This window comes from Ixodes scapularis, unplaced genomic scaffold (genome assembly GCF_016920785.2).
Source record: "Ixodes scapularis isolate PalLabHiFi unplaced genomic scaffold, ASM1692078v2 PGA_scaffold2__306_contigs__length_199485367, whole genome shotgun sequence".
Lineage (NCBI taxonomy): Eukaryota > Metazoa > Arthropoda > Arachnida > Ixodida > Ixodidae > Ixodes > Ixodes scapularis.
The window spans coordinates 30,982,370-30,999,912 of NW_024609857.1; the positions used below are offsets into that span (position 1 = coordinate 30,982,370).

General features: G+C 45.6%; 2 protein-coding genes across 3 annotated transcripts in view; one reads left to right on the forward strand and one right to left on the reverse strand.

Annotated features, from left to right (window-relative positions):
- The window catches only part of LOC8028676 (atrial natriuretic peptide-converting enzyme-like), a 31,707-nt gene extending 30,433 nt beyond the window's left edge, over positions 1 to 1,274 (forward strand). The window contains exon 9 of the mRNA XM_029989994.2: positions 1,019 to 1,274. Within this exon, the coding sequence (XP_029845854.1) occupies positions 1,019 to 1,044 (26 nt within the window). The 3' untranslated portion in view covers positions 1,045 to 1,274. The remainder of the gene's footprint in view (positions 1 to 1,018) is intronic.
- Positions 1,275 to 3,032: 1,758 nt separating this feature from the next.
- Positions 3,033 to 17,135, reverse strand: LOC8028408 (sodium/potassium-transporting ATPase subunit beta-1-interacting protein 4). 2 transcript variants are annotated; one of them, XM_040210088.3, is made up of 7 exons: positions 16,562 to 17,135; positions 16,208 to 16,345; positions 15,672 to 15,752; positions 15,339 to 15,533; positions 13,063 to 13,123; positions 10,765 to 10,840; positions 3,033 to 7,465 (listed from the first exon to the last, which is right to left on the reverse strand). In XM_040210088.3, exons 1-7 carry the CDS (start codon positions 16,613 to 16,615, stop codon positions 7,417 to 7,419), a joined length of 654 nt encoding a protein of 217 aa, XP_040066022.1. In that variant the 5' UTR covers positions 16,616 to 17,135; the 3' UTR covers positions 3,033 to 7,416. The 2 variants fall into 2 exon arrangements, with proteins under 2 accessions (XP_040066022.1, XP_002411031.2); XM_002410986.5 differs by lacking the exon at positions 10,765 to 10,840 and having other exon boundaries at positions 16,562 to 17,130.
- Between the last annotated feature and the right edge of the window lie 408 nt (positions 17,136 to 17,543).

Sequence of the window (17,543 nt, forward strand, 5' to 3'; positions counted from 1 at the left end):
CGCTCGGGCTTCTCGCGCTCCTCGGGCTACCGCTTCTTTTCTCGTCGGGTTTGAAAACCATGTTTCGGGTCCTCGCCGCTGCGAAAGTTGTGCGCTGAATACCGGACTCCCCGACAAATGCTCTGTGCTACCAGATCCTCGCGCTCCAAATCTGCGACTGGGCACTCTCTGGCTCCGTCATCGAACTGCCAGGCTTTGCGAGTATATATGGGGCTATGGCCGTAGTGATGCTACGAACCTTCTCGGCCAATCCAGCGCTGCGAACGTACCTGACTTTGCGCTCCGCTGAGCCCACCCAGGTCACGTGACCATTGGCCCGTAGCGTCAGCGTCCGCCAGTTCGCAAGCCGCCCGAAAGATGCAGACCCCTTAACCACCGAAGCTTGACACTGAACGATCGAGAAATGCCGACCTGTCGCTCTTTGTGACAACCCCCGACCCTATGCGGTCGGGGGTTGTCCTACGAGCCTATGCGGAGCGCAAGTTCGTCTGCGTCTTTTGCAGGGGTTGTGGTGACGTCAGAACGCAGAGCTCCGATTGAAGGATAGTGGGTAGACCTCGACGCAGTTGGCTTTGAGGTCTACCTACTATCCCTCATCAGTCAAGCGGAGCGCGGCTTCTTTCTAACGTCACCCCAACTCCTGTACAAGAAGCAGACGAACTTGCACTCCGCAGAACCCATGGCGAAGCCAGAGAGGAGGCTTAGCACCCCAGGTCATGACCCCCCCCCCCCCCCCCCCCCTCCGCCCCCGTAAAGATTCCTGGCTACGCCACTGCTATGACCCGTGACCGCCCTTGGGCCTTGCTTCACAAGAACAAATTCCAAGTCGCAACGCGGAATGAGTCGACCACGCATCCTGCCCTCTTTTCGTATGGCAACAAAATACGACACACGAGTTTCGGAGCCTTCCTTACACTTTATTGGTCGTAGTCACATAAGCGAGCCAGTTAACAGCCTACTGCACCAAAGAATCCGAAAATAAAATAAGACATACAAAGCATGTTGTCTTTTTTTGCAGTTATCGGACCAATGCACAAACCATAGTGGACTAACATCATCGCATTGACAAGAAGCCACGCCCTTAACCAAGAAGCCTGCATCGGGGGACTTGCCTGTCATCCCCCCGAGCATCAGGCCCATCGTCCGATCTCTTCACCCATTTATTTATGAGCACTGTATGTCTTCACCCCATAATGTCCTCTGCACATCCCCGTAATGAAAAAGAAACTTGGCTTATTACAGAAAAGAAAAAAAAAACAAACACCATTTGTAAAGTTTGTTATCGCAGTATTACTTGTGCATTGTCACGCTTCGCACCCAGAGGAATTGTTCCCGACCAGCTTAACGGATCGAAAAGTCGAAGGGCACAGTTCCATGCTGATGTCCTTCGGTGTCAGTCGTGGGCCGCTGCATGCTTGGGCCTGGTAAAGGGGTGGGTCTCGACCAAGTTCTCGGAGAAGCAGCTGGGGCAGAGCTCCATGTCCATAAGGTGGATGACGTAGGGATGCTCCGAGCACCGCTTGTTCACGCGGTTGTGGGTGCTCTGACCGCAAGTCTTGCATATGACAAAACCGGGAGGCCGCTGGCAGATGCACCGCGCCTGCGATATACCCACCATTTAGACGCGTACCACCACACACCAGTTGGACCAACTATTCACCCTATCAACAGACATTTGTGAACCATAACCCACTTCATCCCTTATGAGCGTTCGAAAGTATGGTGGTACCGCTGGGGTGGTTGCCACGTGCACACCAAACGGACCGGTGACGAGACGCGATCACAAAAGAGGCGCCTCAGCAAGCATCCGCGAAACGCTCCTGCACCTTCCACGGGCGTAAACTAGCGTCTGTGAGCGTCATTCCTCAGCGTCTGCTCATGGTTCATGCGTACTTAAAAAGCGTTTGAATGGATGCAAAGCTACGCACAGCGGAGACGAGACCTAAAAACATATGATGTTGCTCGCCAAGGACGTCGTTAAAAATTTGAGAGCTACGGGTCTATACAGGGAAACCAGTAGTAGTCTCCAAGTTCATCGGCGTTCAGGCTGGAAAATTTCATGCAGCCCTAAAGGAACTTTACTGCTACAATCTGCTCACGCAGCGGCTTTTCCTGTTCCTGTCGTCGGCGTAGTTGACAGCGACGAACAAAATGAGGCCATGGCACCGAAGCCCGGTTCACATGGTGCGATTTTACTTGCCATTTCGCAGTTGCGACGCGGCTCGTGCGTCAGAAAAAGCATGGTGGAAGCTACAGTTCTCAACATCGCAGCTGCAAAAGCTCACCATGTGCATCAGGCGATCAGTGGGCAAGAACGAATTCCTGCGGCCACGAACAAACATGCTCCGCGTTTTTGTTTGTTCACAGTCCATTATTAACATAATCCGTCGTCTGCTCCGTACGACCAACGCAAGGGCCGGAAGCGTTGATTTAACCGGTACATGGACTGACTACGTCTGCTTCGCTCACGGTCCAAAAAAGAACACTAGGTTAGGGCTAAAAGTTCGTTACGTTCTTTAGATTGATGCATAGGCGGCGTCAGACGAATGTACCAAATACACTCGTGAATGAGGATCACGAGAAGTATAGGCAGGCGTGACGAATGAACGCGAATTAAAGGTTCCACATTACCTGGTTGTTTGGTTCGGAAGCGATACCTGTCTTCACGGGCTTCGACATTCCCGCAGTGGCAACGCTCAAGGTAACCCGAGCAGTTGTCAATCAAATCAAGCACGCCGAGCACGCGTTAAAATAGCTAAAAAAAAGAAACTGATCACGTGGTTAAATCACATGCGACTGCTACGCCGCCCAGTGAGCGATCATATCAGCATTACAAGCGGCCTCGTTTCGTGATATCGCCTTTCGCACTCACTTCTACCATTAACCGAGACATTCCATTTTCACAAAGAATCAATGACACACCGTGATTTTTGAGTGCTCACATTAACCGCTTCAACCATTTTAATAGCAAGGCGGAAAGTGTGGTTTCGGTTTCGGTTCTGCTTACAGCGCGAAATTATCCCCACGAAACGTTCATACAAAATAAAATACTTCCATTTTATTTGTGTCTAGTGTGTTACAAACTGGCAGTGATTACAGGCTATACTTTATACAGGCACTACCAAAGTAACGTCCATCATAAGCGTCTTTTTTTATTTTATTTTTTCCCCTCACAGAATTGTACCAATAAAAGCGTTGAGCCAATGAAACGAACCCACCTTCCTGTCTCTGTGCTTCAACGATAGAATGACCACAAAAACGGAGTGTCACCTCAATGATACTGCTCCGAGCCATGTAATTGGAGACCTAATTACAATTACTAGCACATATAATACACCAGACAGATCATAATAGGTACAGTGGCAATCACGAAGGCCGCACAAAACAAGTACACAATTCCAGACACAAAAGATGCACCACATGGGAAACAAATGGGGAAAAAAGATAAATATATTGGCACTGGTTGGACACAATGATGAAGGTGCACAAAGATGATGGCTCCGTTCTTTAACCTCTGTGCCTTTACTAGTGTTGTAAATGCTTACCCACATCAACTGAAAAAAAAAAAAAAAATGCTTTGTCTTGAGCTGGCTACCTCTCCTCACACAATACATGCTCATCATACAAGTGAGTTTAAAACCTATTGCCTACTCCAAACTCTTGAATTCCACGAAACATCTATGTGAAAATTTAAGGTGTGCCTGCAGTGATCAGTGTAGTACACATCCCCCTGTATTGCTATTTTATTTTACCCTCATTTACAACATTTCCTAGCTTTCAGGCGATTCGACTGGCTGTCGATAACATGTACAGTAAACCAGACTTTCTTATTTCGAATTCATCTCTAGAAGTTACTCGTGAAGCAAACAAAGCAGCCGTGACGTCAATGGGGATCTGAACTCTTGGAAACGTGAACAGCGACATATCTGCATATCAAAGAGATGTACAAGGAACTAGCAGGATTATGCAATGGTACAGGTATATGCTAAGGTAACAGCTTTTGATTTATGTACAAACTAGCAACAAGCAGGATGGTTCAAGAACCAGCACGATGGTTTGAGGAATGGGCATTGAAAAAGCTCTGGTTATCTCGAAGTCACCAGGAGTAAGGATTGAGATCATGAGTGATGCAGGATTGTGAAAATGTGCACAGATGAAACCCTAAACCAAACAATGCGAGTGATATTTTAGAAGACCCTATCAATTTCCTATATTACATATTTGTGATACCTACATCTTCTAAAAGGAGCTATTAGACATTAAAAAAGTGAGAAAGGTTTTGCACGAATATACTTGAGATATTGCAATGGTCGTGACTGCTGTGTTTTGAAATGCACTCGACTAGGGTATCATTTTATATATGAAAACGAGCAGGTGTTTTTTTTTGTGTGTGAACAGAAGAAATAGTCTTATTAGCGGTTGGTGACCTGTTTCCTCATTTTCTCGTGTGTGTTAGGTCTGCAGTGCTGAAGATATAATGATCTTACTTTTTATTTTGTTCAACTTAGTTCCATATTTTTTCTATTTAAAAAAGAATGACATTACTAATGCAGCAGCTCTTTCTCAAAGTAATGTCTCCTTGAACTACTATAGCCCCTACAAAAGATCCCCACCTCTCTCAAAAACCTCGAGAAAGCTTGATAACAAAAAAACGAAACCCCACCCAACTGTGGCTTTCCTCATAAAAAGAAAGACAAGCCACAGTTAGAAGGGGGTACATTTCACAATCCTGCAAGGAATGACAATGTTGGAATAAGCATAGCAATGAAACAGGAGTATGAAGGTCGACACTCAAAAATACTCAATGTTCAATGTGCCTTGAGCAAAACATCTCCTCATATATTCCTTTTTCATCCTAAAAACAACACTCGAGCATGGAACGCACGTGAAAATGCAACAGTGTAAAATGCTCAGATGGAAGCCTAAAAAACAAGGAATAAATAAGCTATATTTCTTAAGTCCACTTGAAAACCAGCAAGTGAGTCCTTTACATTGTTCACAAAGTTAGATCTGTCGACAGTAGGAAACAAGAGTGACGTGGTAATGCGGTAGCAAACGAACGAGCAAAAGTATTCGTTGTGGTGGGCCAATAATGAGTGGGAAATAAGTAATAAGACACATAACAAAAAAGTAAATTTTAGAAAAAAACACTGGGGAAAATACAGAAGGGCTAAGCCACCAACCGTAGAAATGAAAGTTGATGTGGTTGCTATTTACACGTGACAGCGCTCCGTTCCCCAAGCGTAGCATCTTTAGGGGACGCTGACGAGACATTCTTTGGTTTTCCAAGACAACTCTTTTGCCTCACTTTGCACTCCACGGATGCATAGTGCGTGCCACAACATATGGACAGTGGAACGGGAACCCTTTTTACCCAAACAATTTAAAGGGGGACATCAAAGGCAAGCACAGAATGCAACATCAAAACAACAATGTATGCGACGACATAAAGACCGTCCTGATCGCAAACACAGCAGCGGAAACATGCTAAACAGAAAATTTGCAGGCAGCTTTAGGAAACACTTGTGTAAAGCATTCGCAAAACTGCACAATACCAATCATGTAACAAGAATTATTCAAGGTGCACAAGTCTGTGCTCAACATTCATAACCTAATCTACTATCCACAAAAACAAATGTGGTTTTTGTTTTTTACTTGCTTTCATGCACCAACTTCTTAAAAAGTATGTTTTTCACCAGATTCCCTCACAGTTCCACTTCACCTAGGAACTTCTGTAATTATGCTGAAATGCCGTCACAAAAGGTATGGCTGCAGTAGGAAGCTCAAAAAGAAAAAGAATGGCTTTAGAAAAAAACTAAGAGTAAAAACAGCTGTAAAGTTTTGTAGAAGGGCATTATTTTGTAATACCAAGCAATAAAAAAAAGTGCCTCCAAATATTTTAAAACATTCCTTAGATTCATCAGATATAGAAACGATTGAAACACCATGACAAATACAAAAAAGTTTGACTCAAATGTATATATTTGTACAAGTGCAAATATGGTCAGACCTCGCTCTGGCAACCCCAAAGTTGCTCTTCACCTCTAATAACGAAAAAAAGCTTAAAAATACCAACCATTAAACAAAACCTATGATCTGCAGACTGCTGCGAGCAATAAAACAATGTCACTAATGAGTATAAACACTGTCTAGTGATGACTGTTCTTTTGGCTTTCATTTACAAAATTATTCAGTTACATAAATGAAATAGTAAAATACTAAACATTCAAATTTGAACACAAAGAAATTAAAAATTAATGGAGGTAAATAAATGTGATAGTCCCGCCTGATGCCATCAACGTGGGGCAAGTTACGAGACAAAATGAGCCATGACTCGTCGTAAAGTGGCCAATATTTACAGTGAGACAACTCTAAGAAAAGATACCTGCCCCATCTCACCCTCAATTTACAAAATCTCTCCACTCGTTAACAGTCTCAGTGGCAACCAAGGGGTAGAAATCTGAGAGGTCTGACCGTATACACACACACCAAAAAAAACGCAAGCGCCACAACATATAAGCAGTCATCAAAACATTCCCACAGCCAACCAACAAAAAACATTCCCTTCCCAGCGTCAAATCGTGAGACGCTCATCCACCTTCCGAGCGTCTGAACAACAACCAACACGCCGTCTGAAAATGGCACCAACAGATGGTCTGTAACACCGGCGTCCTGGCACCAATGAGGGACACGCCCTCCAGTTCGGGATCACCCCCTTTAGAACCGCCCTCCCCTCCTCTGAGACCCCGCACTCGCCGGCGTCACGGGACAGACAAGCCGTCCAACGACCAGACGACTGTTGAGATGACCGTCTCCAAGCAGACGACCGCTCCGATGACTGTCTCCAAGCAGACGACCACTAAGATGACTGTCTCCTAGCAGACGACCACTCAGACGACTGTCCCCTGGCAGACGATTGCTCAGATGATCGTCTCCGTGCAGACAACTGCTTAGGTGACTGTCTCCTGGCGAACAACCGCTTGGATAACTGCCTCCGAGCAGACGACTGTTCACACGACCGTCTCTGAGCAGACGGCCACTTAGATGACCGTCTCCGAGCTGTTGATGTACGGCGGGCGGCCCCCTCCCCGTGACGACCGCAAGGACTGTTGGCTGGCACGCCCGTGGGCACTGACATTTGGGTTGGCCTTGCCGTACAGTGAGTGCAGGCTGGACCGGGAGCCCAGAAAGACCGGGTTGCTCAGGCCGCCGCCGCCGCTGCCGAGGTGGGCGTAGCTGTCGTTGCTCGACGTGTCCAGGGACCGGTCCAGCAGACGCGTCACGGGGTTCTGGTAGCGGACCTGGCCGTTGCTTCCGCGCTTGGAGCGCGTGGAGCGCCGCTTGACGCGCCGTGGCGTCATGGGTGCCCGGGGCGGTCCCGGCGGGTCGTTGGGGGGGTCGGTCCTGAACTCGATGCTATAAGGAAGGCTGCTCAGCGGCTTTCTTTTGTTTCTTCTCAGCATAGCTGCGAGCGAGGAATGAATGAATGAAAATATGTGCATGGTGAAAGACTGCAACGACAATACAATACCCTGTTGCAGGTTAAGAGAAGCAGAACAAGCTCTTCCTCCACTGCTCACATTTAAAAGAGTGAAGGTTGGAGAGGAGGGAGGTGAGGAGAGACTTGCTTCCTCTCCGGCGATCATTCTGCAAAACTGGAAAGGGTGGAGTAGGAGCTCGTCCTACTTTTCTTAACCCACGAAAAGGTATAGAAAGATGAGAGCTTCACGAAAAGAGTACTCTGCACGTCGCTCCTCATAGGATCCTCTGGGCTCTTAAGGCCCGTTCACACTCTTGCGACCTCTTAGAACTAGTGCCTTGAAACCCCTTATGAGTAGGGAGGCTCAAGTGAGGGTGGGCGCAACTGCTAGATCGGGGATCACGGGACATGGACGCCATTTAATTGCTAAATTTTGCTGGGAGTCTATGGGGCAAAGGGTCGTTTTCTTTTCTAACTCAGGTCATATGAGCCCATCAAGGTGCTTGAATAATTTACACAAGGTATAATTGATTACCTTTCCATAGCCACCAGTTTTGTTCCGGTAGGCTAAGTATTTTTTTAACGCGAAAAATGGTAAATTTCAATATCTTGGACGTTGCTGCTTGTCTGGCAACCCTGCTTTGTCCTCTCGACGGTTGCAATTCTCGGAGCGAGAAGGAAGCGAGAGAGGCTGCGCCAAGGCGTTCGTTGCTTGCAATGGGAGGCGAGAGGAGGAAAGGCGCATGGAGCAATAGAGTTGCAAGAGAGCGGGCGTCTTCTCTCGTGCAGGCAACATTGGCGCATATCCTTTCTCGAATCCTCTCCCTCAGGCGCCGCCATTAAATTGCAAACGCTCTCCAGGTTTTGAGTTGCGCCCACCCTCACTACAGCCTCCCTACTTATGAGAGGACACACTGGCGCCATCTATTGGGTAGCAGTGTAAACTTGGCGGTCCGGCATTATTTATATTTCTCTCCCGCATTATCCTTTCTTTCTTGGCTCGAAAAATATTTGTGAATGTTATAAACGAGCCTTTCTTATAGGTTTTACGCACATTTGACCTCGAAAATCCTGCAAAACCTTTGCTCTTGTGAAATGCAGTTCCAGGGTCACCGCAAAGATGGCGCCAGAATGCCAGTGTGTTTCCTCGTCGTAAGAAATTTTACGAGGTTTCAACAGGTCTCGTCTCTCTCGGTCGTTCTCGGTTGCAAGAGTGTGAACGGGCCTTTAGAAGCATGCTTACCATTTCAAATTGAACATTCCATTCATGTATTGTATTTTTTTATCCTTCTTCAAAATTACTGGAGGCAAATGCGAAATGCTCATTTCACTTTCCCCACGATTACGTCAACAATAAAATTTAACTGAGTCGCCAGTAACTATCCTAAATATTGATGCAAAAGTGTGTAGGCCGATAAAACTGAAACTGGCACTTTGCTACCATGATGTGCGGGTCGAGCTAAAGCTAGAAGGCGCTCAGCTTCTGGCGTTTTCCAAAGGTCATCGCAACTGACAGCAGGGCACTTACTGTGCCGCGGTAAGCGGCATGGTCGATCAAAACATTCAGTCTTGGATCTCGCATCTTTCGCGCATGAGTGAAAACTATTAGTGTGGCAGGTGTGCGCACGAAACCAGACTGTCAAGTACGACACTCAAGGCTAGCCTACGTGAGCAGAACGAGCAAAAATGCTAACCCCGCATTCAAACAAACCGAATCACTCACCACACGTGCACCGTGGAACAGATGCTTTGCACAAAACATCACAAAACAAATCAAAGCGAGGTTTCTGACCCCTCCTAGAGTCAATCAGGGCAAAGGCAGCTTCAGGCCACCGAGTGATTGATTCATAAAAGGTATCAGTGTTGATGGCGATGTTATACTGTATTAATTGAGAGGACAAAAATACCAGAAAGCGGTTAGCAAGAAAAAACATTTGAACCAATCACCGAAAATGGGATTCGAAAAGAAAACCCAAGCTACTACGGAGTAGAAGGCAAACAATGAGAGGTCAGAGAAATGTGCAACCAGCCACTCGTGGGAGTGGCTGCTGGGAAATACGTGGCTGTATAGCCCGTTTTTCCTCAATGCTACGTTTGGAAACCACTTTATTTGGCAGCAAATCAAAGACAATAAAAAATCTATGTAATGGAGTAATGTGCACGAGAAAACAGTGCACAGACTTCCAGAGACACTCTCATATCCTGAATCACTCATCAGTTGCATAATATATTGTTTTTACAGTAAAAACAATTATACTCAAATCGGAATAAACTCGCAAACAACCACAGGTCCCTAAGAAACCTGACATGTAAACGTGGCAAAAACACTGATTCAGCCGCATTGTGTTTGGCCACACATTTAGTTATTGGCATGATACAGCAAAATAAGACGGATGCTTTCTGGCCGCACACCGCACCTAGGCCGTTCCGGAGGTGCGAGACACCGCCTCGCCGCCAACAAAAGACGCCCCAGCGTTACAAAAGTGGAGTCTCGAGTAAACTTTCTCAATTTGCACAGTGTTTCTTCTACAGTCCAGACTGCGCAGTTCTCTCGCCTCATCAACGCAAAGCACCAGCAAAGCACCAGAAAAGCCCACGACCGCACACTCCCACGGCTTTGTTTGTTGTGACCACAATCTCCAGGGAGAAATCAAACAAAACAGGTTTAAACAGATTAATGCGCATGAAGCATTATTAGAAGGGATCGTGAAACCGTAACTGGCAGTGGGAGGACTGAACGATCCCTCCCTCCCCTCGTGAGACTGCGCCATTCTGAAGCTGCACATCGGATCTCTAAAGGAGACATTCTTTCAGACGTTTTTTTTCTTCATTTACTACCTCCGAGGCACCACAGGCCTGATCGTAACACCTGTCTTGTTCTGCCTCTCCCCCCCAACATAAACTGTACAGAGGATTTGTCACCAATAATTAATTTTGCTTTTGCTGGGTTTCAGAATTAGGCTTTGTGTGGCAGTCGACGCACCGAGTATGTGCAGCCACCTGAAAAAAAGGTTGTTAAATAAAAAGCAACTTGGGCATCACCACGGTTTATTTAAACTTTCCAACAAGCACAAACAGAAATTGATGTCTGTTCTGCCTTATACTTCCCTCATAGTCCCCCTAACAATGAAAGACAAGCCAGGAAAATTTGGAGCCAAGTGCAAGCGAGACGGTTAGCAGAAAAAGTAGAGGCGTGAAACGTGGCAAAGCGTCAGCCAAAAGTTAACAAGTGCAGTAAGGCATAATCGAAAGAGAGAGAGAGAGAGAGAGAAAGAGGTACATACATCGTGTGTTGCATGCGACACTGCTTTGGTGGGGTTATGTAGGCAGAGTAAGGGTCAAAGCCCCCAATGAAATCAACTGTAAGAAAAGGCAGGAAAAATAAAAATACATTGTGTGGGTTCACTGGCTCAGACCTTTAAACAGACATTGTGAGAAGCTCTCACAGCAACTGAGTTTGTATAAAGGTGGCATAGAAGCAAAAAAGAGTGATATTCATGTCTTACCAAACAGCTGTTACGTGCATATTCAGTTCTAGTACAAACACTAGCAAACCCTTGGATAAAAGTTGGGATTGTGGTAGTGGAAATCAGTCAAAATCTGACAGTAGTAAGTCAATCATATTAACTTTGCCCAATTTATATTCCACCTTACTAGAGTTTTAACATTTTGTTAACTTTCGTTCACTGTTTTAACCTATTCTTTTTTACAGAGCTACAAAAGTGTACTTTACCGGGCCCAGGGAGCTTACAGTACTGCTAGAAATACAAAGGAATGTGAACACCAGGAAACTGAAGAAATATATCACACTTAAGAAATATATCACACTTATGCAAAACAGCCCCCAAGTAAAAGTAGCTTTGACACTGGTATGTGTGATGTTATAATTATGACTCAGTTCTGAGGGGACTTTTTCTTAATCAATTTGATGATTAAACGTTTGCCAGCTTTGTTTTGAAGATCTTTACACTTGTTCTCACCTCAAGAACCTAGAGTAAACAAAACAAAAAAAATACCTCCTCCTCACAACGCTTTACTGATTTCCTCCTTCATACGATGAGAATTGAGATACCTACTTGCATGCATGTTTAAGATCCATTTATTATTACATAAAGATATACATGTTTAAAATACAAAAAGAATAGTTTCTTCTCTTACAACCAAACCTTGTGAGAACTACTTTGCATGTCGTATAAACTATGTGCAAAACTGACTTTTGTTTCTTTTTTATTAAGGGGAAAACTTTTAAAAACGATGACTTATTGACCCTGATTTCTCTGAATTTTAATGAAATGATGAAATTCATTGTAAAAAAGGCTGGCTGCATGCACATTGCCCCAGGCACCACCTCAACCATGTCATGGCACAAAGAGAGCTTGTGTGCAAAACTGACTTTTGTTTTTTTTTTATTAAGGGGAAAACTTTTAAAAACGATGACTTATTGACCCTGATTTCTCTGAATTTTAATGAAATGATGAAATTCATTGTAAAAAAGGCTGGCTGCATGCACATTGCCCCAGGCACCACCTCAACCATGTCATGGCACAAAGAGAGCTTGTATAAAAAAAAAAAATGAAACAATAAATGAAAAAAAAAAAAAAAATAATTTTACGATTGAAGGGGGCTGGACACAATACGAGGCCGAGTTCAGCCTACCGTAGCATCCTGAGAGATGCCCCACCCCCAAAAGATAGCTCGCCCCCTATTTCTGGCATGATTTGCTATTTTTTTTTTCAGAAACATGAAAGATAGCCCACGTCCAGTAATTGCAGGGCCCTGGCAAATGGTGACTTTGGCAAAAACGGTGTTACTTAACCACGGTGGGAGATAAGCTGACGTTGCTGACTGGGAAGGGCAGTAGTTTTTGGTTCAATGCCCCTTCCTGCGACCACAAACTTTCGAGGGTCACAAAAGCTAAAACTAGCATTTTCTCCGCAATAAAGTAGAAAGTTGGGTTAGTTGGTTGGTTCCCTTTTTGTCCTTTTGCGTTGCGTATTTGTCATTATGTATAGCATTTTCTCGCCTTCTTCTTCTTTTTCTTTTTTTTTGCACACCGAAAGTTAGTTTACCCCTTATTTTCATCCGAACGATTTTAGGTGGCCTATCTCTAGGGGTATTACAGTGATTGGTTACTGAAGGGGTCGTGTCTTTCCACCAATTGCCGAGTAACCCCTCTCCCAGTCTCAGTCTCGACACTGATGCAACGAGGTGGTGCAGAAGCTTACACATTTTGTAAACAATAATGCAGATACTGGGGAATGTTTGGCCGATGGCTATGCACGTGGGTGGCTCAGACATACTTAACTAGTGCTTAACCTGGAAAAAAATTTTACTCCACAAGTAGGGATTGTTGAGGGAATTTTGGAGCTCAGGTAATGCATGCGGGTACTCTAAGGATCCATCCCCTGGGTTCCTAAAAGCCTAATTTGAGAACCCATAGTTGCCAGCCAAAAACAAAAACAGCCAAAAGATTTCTTTTTTTTTTTTTAACAATTACAAAACAGTTAGTGCAATAAACAAAGGGCAAGCTACGATACATTTATAGTAGTGGTACTGCCGTGCAGGCAAGAAACGAAACTTACACGAATCGTCCTCTTGCGTGTAGAGGTAGATGACGTAGCACCCTCCAACGAAACCGACAAACTGCAATTCAAACAGTAAAAAATACAGTTCAAGTTTCACGACAAATGTGCGACAGCTAGGCTGGTTTTTGGGAACAGGTGCCCTGGTCAAGCAATATGATCCATATGCTCCAAAGCAGAAATTTGCAAGTGTACAATTTATGCCATCTATAGCCTTTGTAACTGTTGCCTTGCAATGGCTCCCTCGCCTTGTCAAGCTGTTTTCACAACCTTTCTGACAGGGAGACCACAACATTGTAAATAAACTTAGATCTTTGTGGGCATCTTTGATACCCCAAAACCTGCATCCAGTGAAATGGAGACAGGACGTCTTGGTGGCATCCAATCCAGTTGGAAGGCTTCCAAGAACCTTTCATGCAAGTACATAGCGCTTCAGAGTTATCACCGCACTTGCTACCAAATTGCAGTCAGCACCAGCCAATCACACCTTCGTAGAACACAGAACATTGCTAACGATGGTATATAGTACACCCAACCTCAGCGCCACTGAGCAAGCACCCAATTTCGGCAGACAACAGTATGCATTCCTTCTATATGGTTCTTACCCATATGCAATACACAGATATTATCGTCGCTGAAATGAGTGAGATTTCCAGTGTACAAAAACCACAACATGAAGCCTTGGGTGTCCAAATATCCAAACATCACATTGCACAAGCAATAAATATAGTGCGTAATAGTGACTTTACTTTGTGTAGCAACTTTCGACCCAACGGAGGGCTAAGGCAGCGATTGAAGCACGAAATGTGACTTCAAAACGGGAGGCCTACAATGGTGCACCCCAGTGAATACCCCTTGCACAGCTCATAAATAATTCTAGCCATCTAGCTATTTCATGTACATTATATTTTGACGCTGTACGCCTCGTATATAGTAAAGTACAACAGCCTCGTTCCAACGGATCTGGTTACAGCAGATACTGTTATAACATAGCGGTTTTTGAAGTTTGGTTGGTCTCCCCATTCATGCCTCTAAGCCAACTTCGCTTATTATAGATTCTGTTATAACATACAGTCGAATGTAACGGACTAGTAAAGGAAAGTTTGTAAGTAGTTTAGTATTCCATTGTAATGGACTCTTGGACAGCAGTCGTTATTTCTGACGTTACGTGGGTTTGGATCGGCAGCGGTGGCATTCATTTTGCGCACTACTGTTATTGCGCTCAGCACCTCACGAGCCTCATGATCGTTGTCACGCAGTGACGACGATCATCGGTACAACTCAATGAAAAGTCACCATGTTTCAAAGTTCAAATGTTTCAATAAACCATTTTTTGTTTTTTCGAATATCTATTTACATTACATCAGTCTTGCTGGTTAGAACAGACTCAAGTCATAATACATGTAAAAGTCTGTAGTGAGCGTATTGGTGTCCTGCCTACTCTTTTTACGACAGAGCAAAATCTTCATCACTATCAAGGTCTCTTATAACGAATTTATAGTGTAATTAGAGCCCCGTGTTTTTGGTATATACCGAAAAACCCCAAAAAATGGCCCCGAGCCGGTTTTATTAAAATAAAAAAGCCCACCACCCCCAAGAAAAAACAATTGAAGCTGCTCTTGCATAAGAAGTAGCCAAGCTTTACGGAGGGAATCTTCGTCTATGGTTTTCTTTGGTGTCCACCCGAAACACGACGCCCACTGAACTGTCCGTGAGGCCACTTCCGCCGCTGGAAACTGCTACCCTTGTTTCGTTTTCTTCTTCCAATGGTACCAGGAAATTTTTTAAGCATGCGGGTCATACACACATCCCCCAGGGGTTGGAGAAGCCGATGTCCCATTTATTTTAATGTAAGCCCCATGTCGATGCCTCTGTCCCACACCAAAACATACCCTGAAAAACGCAAAATCTATGTGAAAAAAAAAGAAATCCACCAAAAAATTGCCCCACTAAAAAAAAAAGCCAGCTTGCCACCGTTTACAATGTTGGCAAGGGCACGAATACTAAGCCAACTCATGAAGTCGGGTTGATGTTCACTATAATCGCTGACGGAATGAGGACAATGGGGGAGATCCTTTAGTTGTCCCGCCTCCAGCGTGAGCTTCGCAACTTCGATGCTGCTGCTTCGGCGTCTCGAGAACCTCGAGCGTGCTTGCGCAGCCAAAGCACTGCGAAAGGCCAACAAGCACATGCCGGAGGCCAGGCATTCGAAAAAGGCGCCCTGTTCTCGCCTCGCCGGAGACTATGACCAACGGAAGGCAGGCATTCACACTCACTGCAAGAAGACACTGGACCCCTGCCTGGATGCACTCCACGTGGTAGTATTCCAGGAGACATCCGCTCACAAAAACCGGCTTGGTGACGGCCAGGATGTCGTCCGAAGAGCTGAAGTTGAAGACGGCCGAGCAGCCGAAGCCGTGGGCTTCCCACCAGCTACGGCTCCCCGTGCCGATGTTCAGAATGCTCGAATCCTGTAGAAAGGAAACATGGTTAGTCGTGTACAGGTGCGGAGGAAGCCACGACTCGCGCAATGCTGAGAAGGTGAGATCTCAGTGGGGACATGAGAGGGTGGCACAAAATAAAGCGGACGAGCATCAAAGGAAAAGTACCCTGCTTAAGAAGCCAACTTCCATGTAGAGACAGATCACGAAGACGTTCCAACCGATCCAGGCAAAGGTCCAGACGAGGTACTGCGGGGACGAGAGAAAGAGGTCAACTGTATGGTAGGAGGACAAATTAGGGCGCAGCGAGTAGCTCCCTGGCATCTGTCATAGCCTATCAATGGCTCAATAATGACAACCAGTGGCATTGACAGGAATTTGTTTCGAGAAAAGTGTTATTTAGCTGGCTATGAAGAGATGAAGGCGGTGGGGAGGGGGGGGGGGGGAGGGGGGCAGCGTGACAAACAAACGCCATAAAGACGTTCCTATGCCACTGACCAAAACGTGTATAGCTTTGTTTTGTGTTTACATTCCTGCAAATACTGGCTTTCCAAGTGTGCTTTCTGAGACACAGAGTTGCGTCCTCTCATAGTGGTGCAAACATGCGAGATGAAGCCAGTTCGGAGTACATCCGGCTTAATTTCGTCTACGACTGCAAAGGCATCTTCCGAGGTTCGTCGGCGAGAGCAAGGTCGGAAACTCACCGCAGCGACGTATCTAGGCCGGTAGTGGTACGTTCCGAAGAACCCGAAGATGACGAATATGATCTGGAAGAAGTTGCCCAGGATCGGGGCCCACATGTAGCCCAGAAAGTCGAAAACTTGCCGCTGGAAGGTCGCAATCTGCGAGAATACGAGCCGAAATATTAGCAGCGCGTTGATCTTTACTTGCCAGCTCGAGACCCACAACAACCCTTTGGGGCGACTTTAGAAAGTGCCTGGAACTAACTTTGAGAAATCAAAAGCAGTACCCAAAACTTCAGACGAAAGAAAACAGGGCAAGGAAAGCGGTAAAATAGGAGGGCGAAGTATCGAGGGAATGGAACGAGAACCACTCACCAGTTGAAGGATGCAAATCGTCAAAACCAGAGCTCTGGTACCGCAGCAAGACATACTGCCTTCCGTGTATGGGTCGTTAGTGCCTCATATCTGAGCCTCCGAGAAAGTTTCAAAGGATAAGCGTTACCGCAGCGGTTAGAGGCTGCGATAACCGCCGTCGTTGTGCTGCTGATACCGACACGGCCATCATAAACATTGCGCTCCAACCGACCACCGTCGACGTTCGTCGGGCTCTTCCTCCTCACGCATTCCAGGCATATCGACGTCGTATCGTTTCCTCGAAAGTCGACCACAAACACCCGGATGAGTTCATCTTCCCGGATATTAATCACACCGAAGTTTTATCGGTTTTATTTCCTCGAGAGGCCAAAGTTGGGAGAACTCACACCACAAGACAAGGGAGCATGCGCAAGCATCCGTGACGCGCTACCGACGCTACCTCTGGAGGAAAATATTCGGTCAGTGGGGTCAGTGTGTCTTGTTTTGAAGCAGAAATAGGGCGTTTGCATCTATTGGGTTATAGACTGCGCCATCTAGCCTATGGGGCACAAAGTACAGTTCCTACCGGTGTATGCAAAGATTGGTTCGCGTTCGTCCTGCCCCGTGTTATACTGTGTTATGCTGGGTGTCACAAAAGAAAATTTACACGGTCTTTTTAGCCGCAAAAATAAACTAAGCATCGCCGAACGCTCATTCTCCGCCCAAAGGTAGAGCTAGAGGTCACAACCAGATGCCAAAGTTTCAGCCCGATCCGATGACTTAATCAAAAGTTATAAGTGATTTTCTGAAAATTTCAATGGGAAAATGGCGGCCGACGGAGTTTTCAAACACATGGGGCTCTATGGCACCAGAAACCGAAAACGGGCAAAATTGGACTCCATTTTCCCATTGAAATTTTCAGAAAATCACTTATAACTTTCGATTAAGTTATCGGATCGGGCTGAAACTTTGGCATCTGGTTGTGACCTCTAGCTCTACCTTT